General features: G+C 39.4%; 1 protein-coding gene and 1 long non-coding RNA gene across 2 annotated transcripts in view; both read right to left on the reverse strand.

The window, feature by feature from the left end:
- Positions 1–1,583: 1,583 nt before the first annotated feature.
- Positions 1,584–4,332, reverse strand: LOC116615500. Its single transcript, XR_004294967.2, has 4 exons — positions 4,232–4,332; positions 3,809–4,158; positions 3,307–3,408; positions 1,584–2,586 (listed from the first exon to the last, which is right to left on the reverse strand). It is a non-coding gene; the product is annotated as an uncharacterized LOC116615500 (long non-coding RNA).
- A 5,869-nt stretch (positions 4,333–10,201) lies between these two features.
- The window catches only part of LOC5508393 (ER degradation-enhancing alpha-mannosidase-like protein 3), a 42,042-nt gene continuing 36,092 nt past the window's right edge, over positions 10,202–16,151 (reverse strand). Inside the window, exon 23 of the mRNA XM_048731183.1 lies at positions 10,202–11,342. Within this exon, the coding sequence (XP_048587140.1) occupies positions 10,974–11,342 (369 nt within the window). The 3' untranslated portion in view covers positions 10,202–10,973. The remainder of the gene's footprint in view (positions 11,343–16,151) is intronic.

Genomic DNA, 16,151 nt, shown 5'->3' on the forward strand with positions numbered 1-16,151 from the left:
GGCATTTATAGTACAAAAAGTATAAAAAAGGCATTTATAGTACAAAAAGTATAAAAAAAGGCATTTATAGTACAAAAAGTATAAAAAAGGGCTTTTATAGTACAAAAAGTATAAAAAAAGGCTTTTATAGTACAAAAAGTATAAAAAAAGGCATTTATAGTACAAAAAGTATAAAAAAGGGCTTTTATAGTGCAAAAAGTATAAAAAAAGGCTTTTATAGTACAAAAAGTATAAAAAAGGGCTTTTATAGTACAAAAAGTTTAAAAAAAGGCTTTTATAGTACAAAAAGTATAAAAAAGGCATTTATAGTACAAAAAGTATAAAAAAGGCATTTATAGTACAAAAAGTATAAAAAAGGCATTTATAGTACAAAAAGTATAAAAAAGGCATTTATAGTACAAAAAGTATAAAAAAAGGCATTTATAGTACAAAAAGTATAAAAAAAGGCTTTTATAGTACAAAAAGTATAAAAAAGGCTTTTATAGTACAAAAAGTATAAAAAAAGGCATTTATAGTACAAAAAGTATAAAAAAGGCATTTATAGTACAAAAAGTATAAAAAAAGGCTTTTATAGTGCAAAAAGTATAAAAAAGGCATTTATAGTACAAAAAGTATAAAAAAAGGCATTTATAGTACAAAAAGTATAAAAAAAGGCTTTTATAGTACAAAAAGTATAAAAAAGGCTTTTATAGTACAAAAAGTATAAAAAAGGCTTTTATAGTACAAAAAGTATAAAAAAGGCATTTATAGTACAAAAAGTATAAAAAAAGGCATTTATAGTACAAAAAGTATAAAAAAGGCATTTATAGTACAAAAAGTATAAAAAAGGCATTTATAGTACAAAAAGTATAAAAAAGGCATTTATAGTACAAAAAGTATAAAAAAAAAAAGCATTTATAGTACAAAAAGTATAAAAAAGGGATTTATAGTACAAAAAGTATAAAAAAGGCATTTATAGTACAAAAAGTATAAAAAAGGCTTTTATAGTACAAAAAGTATAAAAAAAGGCATTTATAGTACAAAAAGTATAAAAAAAGGCATTTATAGTACAAAAAGTATAAAAAAGGCATTTATAGTACAAAAAGTATAAAAAAAGGCATTTATAGTACAAAAAGTATAAAAAAAGGCATTTATAGTACAAAAAGTATAAAAAAAAGGCATTTATAGTACAAAAAGTATAAAAAAGGGCTTTTATTGTACAAAAAGTATAAAAAAAGGCTTTTATAGTACAAAAAGTATAAAAAAAGGCATTTATAGTACAAAAAGTATAAAAAAGGGCTTTTATAGTGCAAAAAGTATAAAAAAAGGCTTTTATAGTACAAAAAGTATAAAAAAGGCATTTATAGTACAAAAAGTATAAAAAAAGGCATTTATAATCAAAAAGTAAAAAAATTGTAATAATTAAAAAGTAAAAAAAGTCCTTATTTTCAAAGTAAAAGGGATCTTAGGGTACAAAAGTAAAAAGGCTCTTTTAGACAAATTAAAATGGCTCTTATGGTAAAAGTAAAAATATTCTTATAATAAAAGGGCTCTTTTTGTTAAAGTAAAAAAGCTTTTATAGTAAAAGTAAAAGGGCACTGAAACCAGATTAAAAACGCTTTTATTGTTAAAGTAATAGACCTTATAGCCAAAGTAAAAGGGCCCTTAAAATAAAGATAGGCTTTTACAGTGAAAAAGGCTCTTATAGTCAATGTTAAAAGGCTATTATAGCCAAAGTAAAATGGGTCTTATAGTACAAAATTAAGAAGGCTTTTATTGCTAAATTTAAAGTAAAAGGGCGCTAAGGGCCCATAGCCAAGGTAAAAGGCTCTCATTATCGAAGTAAAAAATCTCTTATAGCTCAAATCAGAAGACTCCTTTAGTCAATGTAAATAGGCTGTTATAGTTAAAGTAAAAAGGCTCTTATAGCCAAAGTGAAAGGGATGTTATAGTAAAAGTAAAAGGGGTTTTATGGTCAAAGTGAAAGCGAAAAAGGGATATTTTAGTTAAAGTAAGAAGGCTCTTGTAGACAGAGGAAAAGTGCTATTAAAGTCAAAGTGAAAGGGCTCTTATGGCCAAAGTAAAAGGACTCTGTTGGTCAACTAAGAGGGCTTTTATAGCCAAAGTAAAATGCTTCTGTTAGCCAAAGTCAAAAGGCTCTGTTAAAAAAAAAAACAAAGATAAAAGTCTCTTTTAGTCAAAGCAAAATGGCTCTGTAGTCCAGAGCGTAACCACATATTTAATTACCCTACCGTCCGGATGGTCTTTCCGTGCCAGTAGAAAGAAAAATAGAGACATGTTTTAGCAACATCAGAAGTGAATCAAAGTGTCTGTAAGACAGCTAAACTAGAGTTTTCTTTATGCTACATCCAAGGGGTCAAAACCTTCCACTAGCTAATAGCATTTCTCAAAACAAAGGGAGACAGGGTCTTGACCCAGGGTCTCTTTCCCCCGAGGATCGGGTCACGATAATGGAATATGTTTTACCATACCCTAAGAGATCCTGTTTCAGCTTTAGCTTTCATAGGCTTCGTCGGTGGACATGGTTGACAGCTTTTAATCAACCTCCTTCCTCCACGTCTCCAAGAGATCCTTCAACGTGCGAATCTAGAAAAAAACATCTCATCAAGAATGATTGTAAGATCTGTGCTAATAACGCTGGTACCTGGTATATTGCTTTTCTAGCAATGCTAAGCGATGTTGGTGCTGTCTCCAATATTCTTAAAAACTAGTTCAAGCGAAAAAAAAGTGTGCTTATAACATGGTGTGCTTATAACATGGCGTGCTTATAACATGGCGTGCTTATAACATGGCGTGCTTATAACATGGTGTGCTTATAACATGGTGTGCTTATAACATGGTGTGCTTATAACATGGTGTGCTTATAACATGGTGTGCTTATAACATGGTGTGCTTATAACATGGTGTGCTTATATCATGGTGTGCTTATAACATGGTGTGCTTATAACATGGTGTGCTTATAACGTGGTGTGCTTATAACATGGTGTGCTTATAACATGGTGTGCTTATAACATGGTTTGCTTATAACATGGTGTGCTTATAACATGGCGTGCTAATAACATGGTGTGCTTATTAGGCAGGTGCCCTTAGAGCAGCGGGGTAACACTTTAGTGCTTTCAAAGACCCTGTGGCTGCAAGCTTCAGTTTCGAGTAAATGCTGCGCTTTAGAATCGATAATAACGAACAAATGGAAGAAGGGCCATTGTTAACGTAGTTTGCCTATTGATGTCTAGGATCCACACATCGTGGTCCGTCTTTTCTATGTAATAATTTATGGTATCGAGTCTCTTGATAAATCGTAGGTACCTGGAGGGGCACGGTGGCTCGTGTCGTGTGTAGGTCGACAAGTGTCAGCAGATCGACCAGCACGCGTACCCCGCCAACAACAAGCATTTCCTTCTAATCCCGCTGTGCAAGATACAAAACATCAAAAGCCATTACTAACAACGTAACTACATGTTAAAACTACATCATGGGATATCGATTACATACGGAAAAACATCGATCAAATACGGAAATGTGTCAATTACATTCGGAAAATATAGATTGAATACGGAAATAATATCGATTACATAAGGAAAAATCGAATTAGCTTTATTCAACGCAGTTTCAAATTTGAATAAACGCACAACCCTTTACCGTACCTAAAATTGCAGGCTTTCCTAGAACGGATCTAATAACAAGGATGGGTGTACCTAAGATTAAGTCTTGGCGAGCTTGTAAACAACCAGTTTAGCAAATAACGGTATTAGCCATTAGTGCTCTTCTGTCAATAAAATTAGTTAGGGCGTTAAATGTTGGATCTAACCTCACCACGATGAACTTCCCTGATTCTACCGCCCACTTGGCTTGCATGTACTGGAAGGCGCATTACAATCTTTTTCATCGTTTCGAAGGAATTAAGATCTGTTTCATAGTTCAGTTCTTTTGGTTCAGATTCAGATGCGCAGATCTCTCGAGCTTTTTGACGACCCTTTGGTGACTTTATCGATTAATTTCCTTATGATCACATGACATAGATCAAAGTTTATTTTAAAAATCTTTCTTGTAGCTTTATAGACTTGTTCCTCTGGGAGAATCACACAGTTCTCTGTAGATTCTTTCCCTGGTACGATATGTAGCTACCATAAGTGACGCGTTTATTTACAACTAACGGTACTGAAACAAACAAAATACATAAAATTTGACTAAAACCTGAAGAAATCCAGAAAAAAAATGAAACCAATATTACCTTTAGGGTGGCGTACTCTGCTGAGCGCTGGCCAAAACTGACGAGATTTACATAAAACGCAATACTAGGTATAACCAGTAGAAATGACTAATGAGCTAAGTACGATGGAACGCAAAGAACAAAGGCCAGTAAAACAATACGCAAAGCAAACAATTTAAAAAAAAGACCAAGAAAAACGAAAACAGAATTCCGTCGTAACAAGGGGACTTTTACAAAAAATATTTATGTAAAAAGAGATCTTGTGAATTTGCTGATGGAAGTGGATGCTTTTTGGCGCAATATAGCGGCATGATTGGTCTTCAGTTCTTCTTGGGGGTAAAAAGAACACGTGACTGAGATCAGCCAAACCTTTGATGTTTTTATTTAACATTGGAAGACTAATTAGGTGACGAAACTTCAAAATAATCTTTAAAAAAGGTGTAAATACTCATCTACCAAATCCGATAGGGAATATCGCAATAGATTCCTCAAAATCAGACGATGGAAACGGATCCTTTCTCATAAATGGTGTTTTGCTAGGATGACAAAATGCGGCGGTTGACAGAAACACTTTAAAGAATGTGTTGACATACCTGTAGGGTGGGCATAGCAGTGCACCAAGCACCAGTGCTGAGATTCTTGGATGCAAACATAATAGTCACAAATAATATCCTCATTTTTGTAAGAAAGGAAAAAGATGGAGATTGAAAATGAGCTATAAGACGGGAAGGCCAATCTCTGGTCCACAGCCATGACATGGAATAAAAGAAAGTATGGAAGAACTAACGGTGGAGAGAGAGAGAGCGGAGCGAAGTGGGATGAGATACTTGGAAAAAGGTACAAGGTGCAAAAGGTACAGTCCCGGGGGGAGTTCTTCTGGACAAAAAGTTCGTCGGGAAATTCGAAAAATTCGAAAAATACCCCTAAAAATACCTGCACACTAAAAGTTGTTGGAAAGAAACCCCCCCCCCCCCCCCCCCGACTTGGAATTATCGAAGAACGAAGAATAAGTTAGACATTGTCGATTCGGAGGTCCGCCTGTGTGGGTCTGACCTCATACTATAATGACCTCATACACGCAAAATGGAGCGGTTTGCAACAGATTTTTAGATTTTGTACCAAACTGCGATTTCATTTGCACGTGCATCGCACCTCGCCGATAAATAATATCTAATATTCATTTCAATATACGGTTTTTTTAAACAATTATCCGCGAGAGGCCTAAATGATTAATTACAATACTGTTAGAGGTATACCTCATCAGTTATGCATTTTGATTTTTTAAGTCTGCCACTCTTGAAGAGCCCTAGACAGAAACACCTTAGTTATTGTTTTCATTAGTATTTGAAGACAAAAAAAAAAAAGATGATATCTCCGAATAACCATCTCAAATTCTGAACAATATCTCAATAGCTTCCCTAAAACAGGATGGAAATGGATGTTTTTATGCCCCTGGTATTTTGATAACAAAATTGTTTTAGCGTAACAAAATGGCGGCTGACAGAAATCCGTATGACTCTTTCAATGGAGTCAACTCTTGCCGTATGGACATGCCGCTTTACGGAAGAAATGTGTGAAAATAATGCAAATAAATCAGCGCAAAGTATTTATTACTACAGACACGTTCATGATTACGACCAACAAGACAGGTGTGGTTGCTCATACTAACTTATGTCTGTCTTCTGTAAACCATGGCCCTTCATGCACAATCAAAGCGTGTGTACAAGTTTGAAAACCGCGGTAATCCTAGATACAAATCCCTCAGATACTAATCAGATACTAAAAAAAACGGTCAGGGGGTACTTCATAAAAAAATCTTAAAATGATGTAATTGCGTCATTAAAATACCTTGTCTGGTTTCTGGTTTAGACGCTTGCAAATTTCTTTGAGAGAGAGAGCGGAGCGAAGTGGGATGAGATACTTGGAAAAAGGTACAAGGTGCAAAAGGTACAGTCCCGGGGGGAGTTCTTCTGGACAAAAAGTTCGTCGGGAAATTCGAAAAATTCGAAAAATACCCCTAAAAATACCTGCACACTAAAAGTTGTTGGAAAGAAACCCCCCCCCCCCCCCCCCGACTTGGAATTATCGAAGAATAAGTTAGACATTGTCGATTCGGAGGTCCGCCTGTGTGGGTCTGACCTCATACTATAATGACCTCATACACGCAAAATGGAGCGGTTTGCAACAGATTTTTAGATTTTGTACCAAACTGCGATTTCATTTGCACGTGCATCGCACCTCGCCGATAAATAATATCTAATATTCATTTCAATATACGGTTTTTTTAAACAATTATCCGCGAGAGGCCTAAATGATTAATTACAATACTGTTAGAGGTATACCTCATCAGTTATGCATTTTGATTTTTTAAGTCTGCCACTCTTGAAGAGCCCTAGACAGAAACACCTTAGTTATTGTTTTCATTAGTATTTGAAGACAAAAAAAAAAAGATGATATCTCCGAATAACCATCTCAAATTCTGAACAATATCTCAATAGCTTCCCTAAAACAGGATGGAAATGGATGTTTTTATGCCCCTGGTATTTTGATAACAAAATTGTTTTAGCGTAACAAAATGGCGGCTGACAGAAATCCGTATGACTCTTTCAATGGAGTCAACTCTTGCCGTATGGACATGCCGCTTTACGGAAGAAATGTGTGAAAATAATGCAAATAAATCAGCGCAAAGTATTTATTACTACAGACACGTTCATGATTACGACCAACAAGACAGGTGTGGTTGCTCAGACTAACTTATGTCTGTCTTCTGTAAACCATGGCCCTTCATGCACAATCAAAGCGTGTGTACAAGTTTGAAAACCGCGGTAATCCTAGATACAAATCCCTCAGATACTAATCAGATACTAAAAAAAACGGTCAGGGGGTACTTCATAAAAAAATCTTAAAATGATGTAATTGCGTCATTAAAATACCTTGTCTGGTTTCTGGTTTAGACGCTTGCAAATTTCTTTGCAATACACAAGGAAATAGCCATAATATGCATTTTTAAAACGTTTCTATACCGATTTAGCGCTTAAATATTAATAAGTTTTTAAACAGCAAACGTCGACATAAGAATGTTGTCGACGGTGAAGACCACAAAAGGGGAAGTCTTGGGATGCTTGGATCACGCGCTTGGTCGTCTCGCTGGCTACATCAACTACAGTAACTGCGCTACATCTAAAAAATTACGTAGTGTTAAATATAAACTGTACTAGAATTGACCGGAAATTTAGCCTAAATCAGCTAAATAGCGCAAAAATCGCTGTAAAAAATATTTTGACGTATTTCCAGCCGTACTCTCTAATTCTATAACAGAAAATAGGCAATTTTGATTTTTTTTTTGTTATAAACAAGTTACCTCCCTTGCTATTAGTATCTGTTTAGTCTGTGATTAGTTTCTGATGAGTATCTGTTTAGTCTAAGAAATTTTAGTGTCCTCGGTAGTTTAAAAAACTACAGGCACAATAAAACTGTGATTTAAAAACAGTGGCCACCAGTAGCGGATCTAGGGGGGGGGGGGTTTGGGGGGTTTAAACCCCCCTCTGGGCTGCCATAAGAAGCTTTATGAGCTAGAAATAAATGCATACAGAATTCTGTCTGTGGAAGATAGAAAGATTTGTAACAATTAATATTTTTCCCCTCCATATTGCCATTAGGTCAAACCCCACTCTTAGCTATATCGATGCTAGATCCGCCCCCTGGCCAGTAAATGAATGATCCTTGCCTTCTAACAGGGTAATTCACAGGTACTCTTACAACTCTGAAGAGGAACAGCAAATTGGACAGCAAAAATTTGAATCTTTACATTATAAATTGTGGATGCTATTATTTCATAAATATAATCAAGGAAGAAAGCAAAACATGGCTTTATACAAAATTTAAAGGCAAATTAAAATGTGGGTTTTTTTTGGAAATTACCTTAAATGTTTTTCATATTCTCAAGACCAATTACATAACTTATATATCTAGACTGACTCAATTGCATAATTTATATATCTAGACTGACTCAATTACATAACTTATATATCTAGACTGACTCAATTACATAACTTATATATCTAGACCGACTCCATTACATAACTTATATATCTAGACTGACTCAATTACATAACTTATATATCTAGACTGACTCAATTACATAACTTATATATCTAGACTGACTCAATTACATAATTTATATATCTAGACCGACTCCATTACATAACTTATATATCTAGACTGACTCAATTACATAACTTATATATCTAGACTGACTCAATTACATAACTTATATATCTAGACTGACTCAATTACATAATTTATATATCTAGACTGACTCAATTACATAACTTATATATCTAGACTGACTCAATTACGTAACTTATATATCTAGACTGACTCAATTGCATAATTTATATATCTAGACTGATTCAATTACATAACTTATATATCTAGACTGACTCAATTACATAACTTATATATCTAGACTGACTCAATTACATAATTTATATATCTAGACCGACTCAATTACATAACTTATATATCTAGACCGACTCAATTACATAATTTATATATCTAGACTGACTCAATTACATAACTCATATATCTAGACTGACTCTATTACATAATTTATATATCTAGACTGACTCAATTACATAACTCATATATCTAGACTGACTCAATTACATAACTTATATATCTAGACTGACTCAATTACATAACTTATATATCTAGACTGACTCAATTACATCACTTATATATCTAGACCGACTCAATTACATAACTTATATACCTAGACCGACTCCATTACATAATTTATATATCTAGACTGACTCAATTACATAACTTATATACCTAGACCGACTCCATTACATAATTTATATATCTAGACTGACTCAATTACATAACTTATATATCTAGACCGACTCCATTACATAATTTATATATCTAGACTGACTCAATTACATAACTTATATATCTAGACCGACTCCATTACATAATTTATATATCTAGACTGACTCAATTACATAACTTATATATCTAGACCGACTCCATTACATAATTTATATATCTCGACTGACTCAATTACATAACTTATATATCTAGACCGACTCAATTACATAATTTATATATCTAGACTGACTCAATTACATAACTCATATACCTAGAATGGCTCAATTACATAACTTATATATCTAGACTGACTCAATTACATAACTTATATATCTAGACTGACTCAATTACATAACTTATATATCTAGACTTGACTCAATTACATAACTTATATATCTAGACTGACTCAATTACATAATTTATATATCTAGACTGACTCAATTACATAATTTATATATCTACACTGACTCAATTACATAACTTATATATCTACACTGACTCAATTACATAACTTATATATCTACACTGACTCAATTACATAACTTATATATCTAGACTACATAACTTATATATCTAGACTGACTCAATTACATAACTTATATATCTAGACTGACTCAATTACATAACTTATATATCTAGACTGATTCAATTAAATAGCTTATATGTTTGTGTCAAGGGGGGTGCAAAAATTGCTCACGTCGCTTGTGACGTCATCGATGACGTCACTAAAAGCAAAACTATTCCGAATTCATTAAGAACAAAAATATCCATATATCATGAAGGAAACAACTTATAACAACCAATCTTGGTATGAATGTGTCAAGGGGATGCATCAATATGGTCAAGTGATTGTGACGCCTTCAATGACGTTACTAGGGTGATTTAGATCCACGACGCCTCGCGCACGCTTTTCTTGCCGGCGTCGCGTCCTGTTCAGGACGGCATTTCATGCTTTTTCACGTCCTCTTCAGGACAGGACGCCGGCAAAAATTAGCGTGCGCGCGCAATCGAACGTGCGCGAGGCAGCGTCCTCTTGCCGGCGTCGTGGATCTGAATCACCCTGCTAGAAGGGAGGACGAGCTGTGCTTTACTAAGCCTTTAAGATAGAAGAGAAGCTGAAGATTTCCACATATATTTCTCTTTTAAACAGCACCCGCATATAAGAACCTGTAATTTCCAAGATCAGACTGAACAGATTCTGATAATAGGGGTATCTTTTGACAATTCAGGTTTGGTTCTTAATTTTTCATTTACCAAACAATAACAGCTAATAATAAGAATGCTTCTGACTTTAACAATAACATCAATGCTGAATATTATTTAGAAAAAGGTGTCCTTTTTTTTCTTGTAAAAAACTGTAAATGACGTTTAAAATTGTCTTAGCATTTTAGTGTATTTTTAAGGCTTCACATAAGTTTTATTAAGAATTTTAACATTCAGGGAACTTTTAGCTTAAAACAATAAGTCAAAAACGATGCCACATTTCAGCCTGCCGGTTCTTAATCTCTCCCTCTTTTTATACGAAGGTGTTTACTGTAGTTTTCATAAATTGAACTAAAATTCTGCAGGCACCAGAGCCACCAGAGCTGTTGATTGGTGTTTTTTGGGCTTCTAATATTTATCTTTAGAATGCGCACTTTGATTCATGCGTTACTGAAAAACATATCTATGTCACAAAATTGTTATTAATGTGAAGGCATTTTTTCTTGCATTATAATACATTTCGGTGAATTTTGATAACAGAAAACCCATGTAGGCTTAACCATATGTCAAGTTTCTCCAAATATGGAGAAACTTCAGATAATTTTTATCCATGGATAACTTTTATTTATATACCCAACAAAGGCATGTTTCATCAGAATCTTTAATGGAAAAAAATATAAATAATCTAGTCATGAGTCCTTTGGCTGTCCACATTTGGTGATGATGCATGTTTTGCTTCAGCACGTGAGTGAATTTCCTTTGATTGCATGTGTGGTTTGGCGTTTTGAGTAAATCCCTGACTATTCTCCACAGATGTTGCAGTGTCCATATCACGAGCTTGGCCTTTAGAAGTACAAAACACTCCTTCCTTATGTACACTGACAAATTGTCCGTGTGGCTCCGTTCCTTGGTCAGTGTGCAAATCACGCTCTTCAATCTTGTCTGCTGCTATTTCTTTGTGCGATACCAGTAAGTCTTCGCCACTGAGTGATGCACGTTCAGTATCTTTACCAATGGTCTGCTTCAGTTTCTCTTGTATTTCTTTATTAAATACCTGAGGACGAGTTACAATAAGTATTTACAGCAAGAGAACCCATATATCTGTTAATCAGCTATATTATATTACAGGTAAGACATGACACAGCTAAACATGGGAAAACAGAATCTCTCCTATTCTGTCCATTAACGGCCGGTGAAACACAACCACAAGCCTACAAATTCACAAATACAAAATCAACATAATATGGTAGAGAAATTCAGATTAAAGTATAAATGGCTCTGAAAATCCAAGCAATAGCCTGCTGGAGTCCCTATTGGATACAGAAAGGATTGAGACACAAATCTACGAAAAGATCTCATGCAGTGGTAGACCTATTAACTAAGGCCCAGATAAAGCAGCATGCACGATTCAAACAAACAGTTATTGGTCAGTTGAGGTCTGACCAAAGAGCGGTTCAACAAGTGGTCCAGCTCACATTAATCCAATTTCATGCACAATAAACGGAGTACAAGTGTCGCAGTATCTGTTGAACTTTTCTTAAGCAGTATAATAACATGACTCCTGCACGCTGTTTAATCTAGACTTTAGGCATCCACACGCTGGCATCTTCAAGACTCAAATATTTACCTCCGCTTGCAAGAGTGCCCCGGCTCAAGTATTGTCACTTACCCTAGCCTCTGATTGCAAGAGTGCCCCGGCTCAAGTATTTTCACTTACCCTAGCCTCCGCTTGCAAGAGTGCCCCGGCTCAAGTATTGTCACTTACCCTAGCCTCTGATTGCAAGAGTGCCTCGGCTGAAGTATTGTCACTTACCCGGTAGCCTCCGCTTGTAAGAGTGCCCCGGCTCAAGTATTGTCACTTACCCTAGCCTCCGCTTGTAAGAGTGCCCCGGCTCAAGTATTGTCACTTACCCTAGCCTCCGCTTGCAAGAGTGCCCCGGCTCAAGTATTGTCACTTACCCTAGCCTCTGCTTGTAAGAGTGCCCCGGCTCAAGTATTGTCACTTACCCTAGCCTCCGCTTGCAAGAGTGCCCCTGCTCAAGTATTGTCACTTACCCTAGCCTCTGATTGCAAGAGTGCCCCGGCTCAAGTATTGTCACTTACCCTAGCCTCTGCTTGCAAGAGTCCCGGCTCAAGTATTGTCACTTACCCTAGCCTCCGCTTGCAAGAGTGCCCCGGCTCAAGTATTTTCACTTACCCTAGCCTCCGCTTGCAAGAGTGCCCTGGCTCAAGTATTGTCACTTACCCTAGCCTCCGCTTGCAAGAGTGCCCCGGCTCAAGTATTGTCACTTACCCTAGCCTCTGATTGCAAGAGTGCCTCGGCTGAAGTATTGTCACTTACCCGGTAGCCTCCGCTTGTAAGAGTGCCCCGGCTCAAGTATTGTCACTTACCCGGTAGCCTCCGCTTGTAAGAGTGCCCCGGCTCAAGTATTGTCACTTACCCTAGCCTCCGCTTGCAAGAGTGCCCCGGCTCAAGTATTGTCACTTACCCTAGCCTCCGCTTGCAAGAGTGCCCCTGCTCAAGTATTGTCACTTACCCTAGCCTCTGATTGCAAGAGTGCCCCGGCTCAAGTATTTTCACTTACCCTAGCCTCCGCTTGCAAGAGTGCCCTGGCTCAAGTATTGTCACTTACCCTAGCCTCCGCTTGCAAGAGTGCCCCGGCTCAAGTATTGTCACTTACCCTAGCCTCTGATTGCAAGAGTGCCCCGGCTCAAGTATTTTCACTCACCCTAGCCTCCGCTTGCAAGAGTGCCCCGGCTCAAGTTTTGTCACTTACCCTAGCCTCTGCTTGCAAGAGTGCCCCGGCTAAAGTATTGTCACTTACCCTAGCCTCCACTTGCAAGAGTGCCCCGGCTCAAGTATTGTCACTTACCCTAGCCTCCACTTGCAAGAGTGCCCCGGCTCAAGTATTGTTACTTACCCTAGCCTCTGCTTGCAAGAGTGCCCGGCTCAAGTATTGTCACTTACCCTAGCCTCCACTTGCAAGAGTGCCCCGGCTCAAGTATTGTTACTTACCCTAGCCTCCGCTTGCAAGAGTGCCCCGGCTCAAGTATTGTTACTTACCCTAGCCTCTGCTTGCAAGAGTGCCCCGGCTGAAGTATTGTCACTTACCCGGTAGCCTCCGCTTGCAAGAGTGCCCCGGCTCAAGTATTGTCACTTACCCTAGCCTCCGCTTGCAAGAGTGCCCCGGCTCAAGTATTGTCACTTACCCTAGCCTCTGATTGCAAGAGTTCCCCGGCTCAAGTATTGTCACTTACCCTAGCCTCCGCTTGCAAGAGTGCCTCGGCTCAAGTATTGTCACTTACCCTAGCCTCCGCTTGCAAGAGTGCCCCGGCTCAAGTATTGTTACTTACCCTAGCCTCTGCTTGTAAGGGTGCCCCGGCTCAAGTATTGTCACTTACCCTAGCCTCCGCTTGCAAGAGTGCCTCGGCTCAAGTATTGTCACTTACCCTAGCCTCCGCTTGCAAGAGTGCCCCGGCTCAAGTATTGTTACTTACCCTAGCCTCCGCTTGCAAGAGTGCCCCGGCTCAAGTATTGTCACTTACCCTAGCCTCTGCTTGCAAGAGTGCCCCGGCTCAAGTATTGTCACTTACCCTAGCCTCCGCTTGCAAGAGTGCCCCGGCTCAAGTATTGTCACTTACCCTAGCCTCTGCTTGCAAGAGTCCCGGCTCAAGTATTGTCACTTACCCTAGCCTCCGCTTGCAAGAGTGCCCCGGCTCAAGTATTGTCACTTACCCTAGCCTCTGCTTGCAAGAGTCCCGGCTCAAGTATTGTCACTTACCCTAGCCTCCGCTTGCAAGAGTGCCCCGGCTCAAGTATTGTCACTTACCCTAGCCTCTGCTTGTAAGAGTGCCCCGGCTCAAGTATTGTCACTTACCCTAGCCTCTGCTTGCAAGAGTGCCCCGGCTCAAGTATTGTCACTTACCCTAGCCTCCGCTTGCAAGAGTGCCCCGGCTCAAGTATTGTCACTTACCCTAGCCTCTGCTTGCAAGAGTCCCGGCTCAAGTATTGTCACTTACCCTAGCCTCCGCTTGCAAGAGTGCCCCGGCTCAAGTATTGTCACTTACCCTAGCCTCTGCTTGTAAGAGTGCCTCGGCTGAAGTATTGTCACTTACCCGGTAGCCTCCGCTTGTAAGAGTGCCCCTGCTCAAGTATTGTCACTTACCCTAGCCTCTGATTGCAAGAGTGCCCCGGCTCAAGTATTTTCACTCACCCTAGCCTCCGCTTGCAAGAGTGCCCCGGCTCAAGTTTTGTCACTTACCCTAGCCTCTGCTTGCAAGAGTGCCCCGGCTCAAGTATTGTCACTTACCCTAGCCTCCACTTGCAAGAGTGCCCCGGCTCAAGTATTGTCACTTACCCTAGCCTCCACTTGCAAGAGTGCCCCGGCTCAAGTATTGTTACTTACCCTAGCCTTTGCTTGCAAGAGAGCCCCGGCTCAAGTATTGTCACTTACCCTAGCCTCCGCTTGCAAGAGTGCCCCGGCTCAAGTATTGTCACTTACCCTAGCCTCCACTTGCAAGAGTGCCCCGGCTCAAGTATTGTTACTTACCCTAGCCTCCGCTTGCAAGAGTGCCCCGGCTCAAGTATTGTTACTTACCCTAGCCTCTGCTTGCAAGAGTGCCCCGGCTGAAGTATTGTCACTTACCCGGTAGCCTCCGCTTGCAAGAGTGCCCCGGCTCAAGTATTGTCACTTACCCTAGCCTCCGCTTGCAAGAGTGCCCCGGCTCAAGTATTGTCACTTACCCTAGCCTCTGATTGCAAGAGTTCCCCGGCTCAAGTATTGTCACTTACCCTAGCCTCCGCTTGCAAGAGTGCCTCGGCTCAAGTATTGTCACTTACCCTAGCCTCCGCTTGCAAGAGTGCCCCGGCTCAAGTATTGTTACTTACCCTAGCCTCTGCTTGTAAGGGTGCCCCGGCTCAAGTATTGTCACTTACCCTAGCCTCCGCTTGCAAGAGTGCCTCGGCTCAAGTATTGTCACTTACCCTAGCCTCCGCTTGCAAGAGTGCCCCGGCTCAAGTATTGTTACTTACCCTAGCCTCCGCTTGCAAGAGTGCCCCGGCTCAAGTATTGTCACTTACCCTAGCCTCTGCTTGCAAGAGTGCCCCGGCTCAAGTATTGTCACTTACCCTAGCCTCCGCTTGCAAGAGTGCCCCGGCTCAAGTATTGTCACTTACCCTAGCCTCTGCTTGCAAGAGTCCCGGCTCAAGTATTGTCACTTACCCTAGCCTCCGCTTGCAAGAGTGCCCCGGCTCAAGTATTGTCACTTACCCTAGCCTCTGCTTGCAAGAGTCCCGGCTCAAGTATTGTCACTTACCCTAGCCTCCGCTTGCAAGAGTGCCCCGGCTCAAGTATTGTCACTTACCCTAGCCTCTGCTTGTAAGAGTGCCCCGGCTCAAGTATTGTCACTTACCCTAGCCTCTGCTTGCAAGAGTGCCCCGGCTCAAGTATTGTCACTTACCCTAGCCTCCGCTTGCAAGAGTGCCCCGGCTCAAGTATTGTCACTTACCCTAGCCTCTGCTTGCAAGAGTCCCGGCTCAAGTATTGTCACTTACCCTAGCCTCCGCTTGCAAGAGTGCCCCGGCTCAAGTATTGTCACTTACCCTAGCCTCTGCTTGTAAGAGTGCCTCGGCTGAAGTATTGTCACTTACCCGGTAGCCTCCGCTTGTAAGAGTGCCCCTGCTCAAGTATTGTCACTTACCCTAGCCTCTGATTGCAAGAGTGCCCCGGCTCAAGTATTTTCACTTACCCTAGCCTCCGCTTGCAAGAGTGCCCTGGCTATTTTTAAGGCTTCACATAAGTTTTATTAAGAATTTTAACATTCAGGGAACTTTTAGCTTAAAACAATAAGTCAAAAACGATGC

The sequence above is a fragment of the Nematostella vectensis genome, chromosome 8 (genome assembly GCF_932526225.1).
Source record: "Nematostella vectensis chromosome 8, jaNemVect1.1, whole genome shotgun sequence".
Lineage (NCBI taxonomy): Eukaryota > Metazoa > Cnidaria > Anthozoa > Actiniaria > Edwardsiidae > Nematostella > Nematostella vectensis.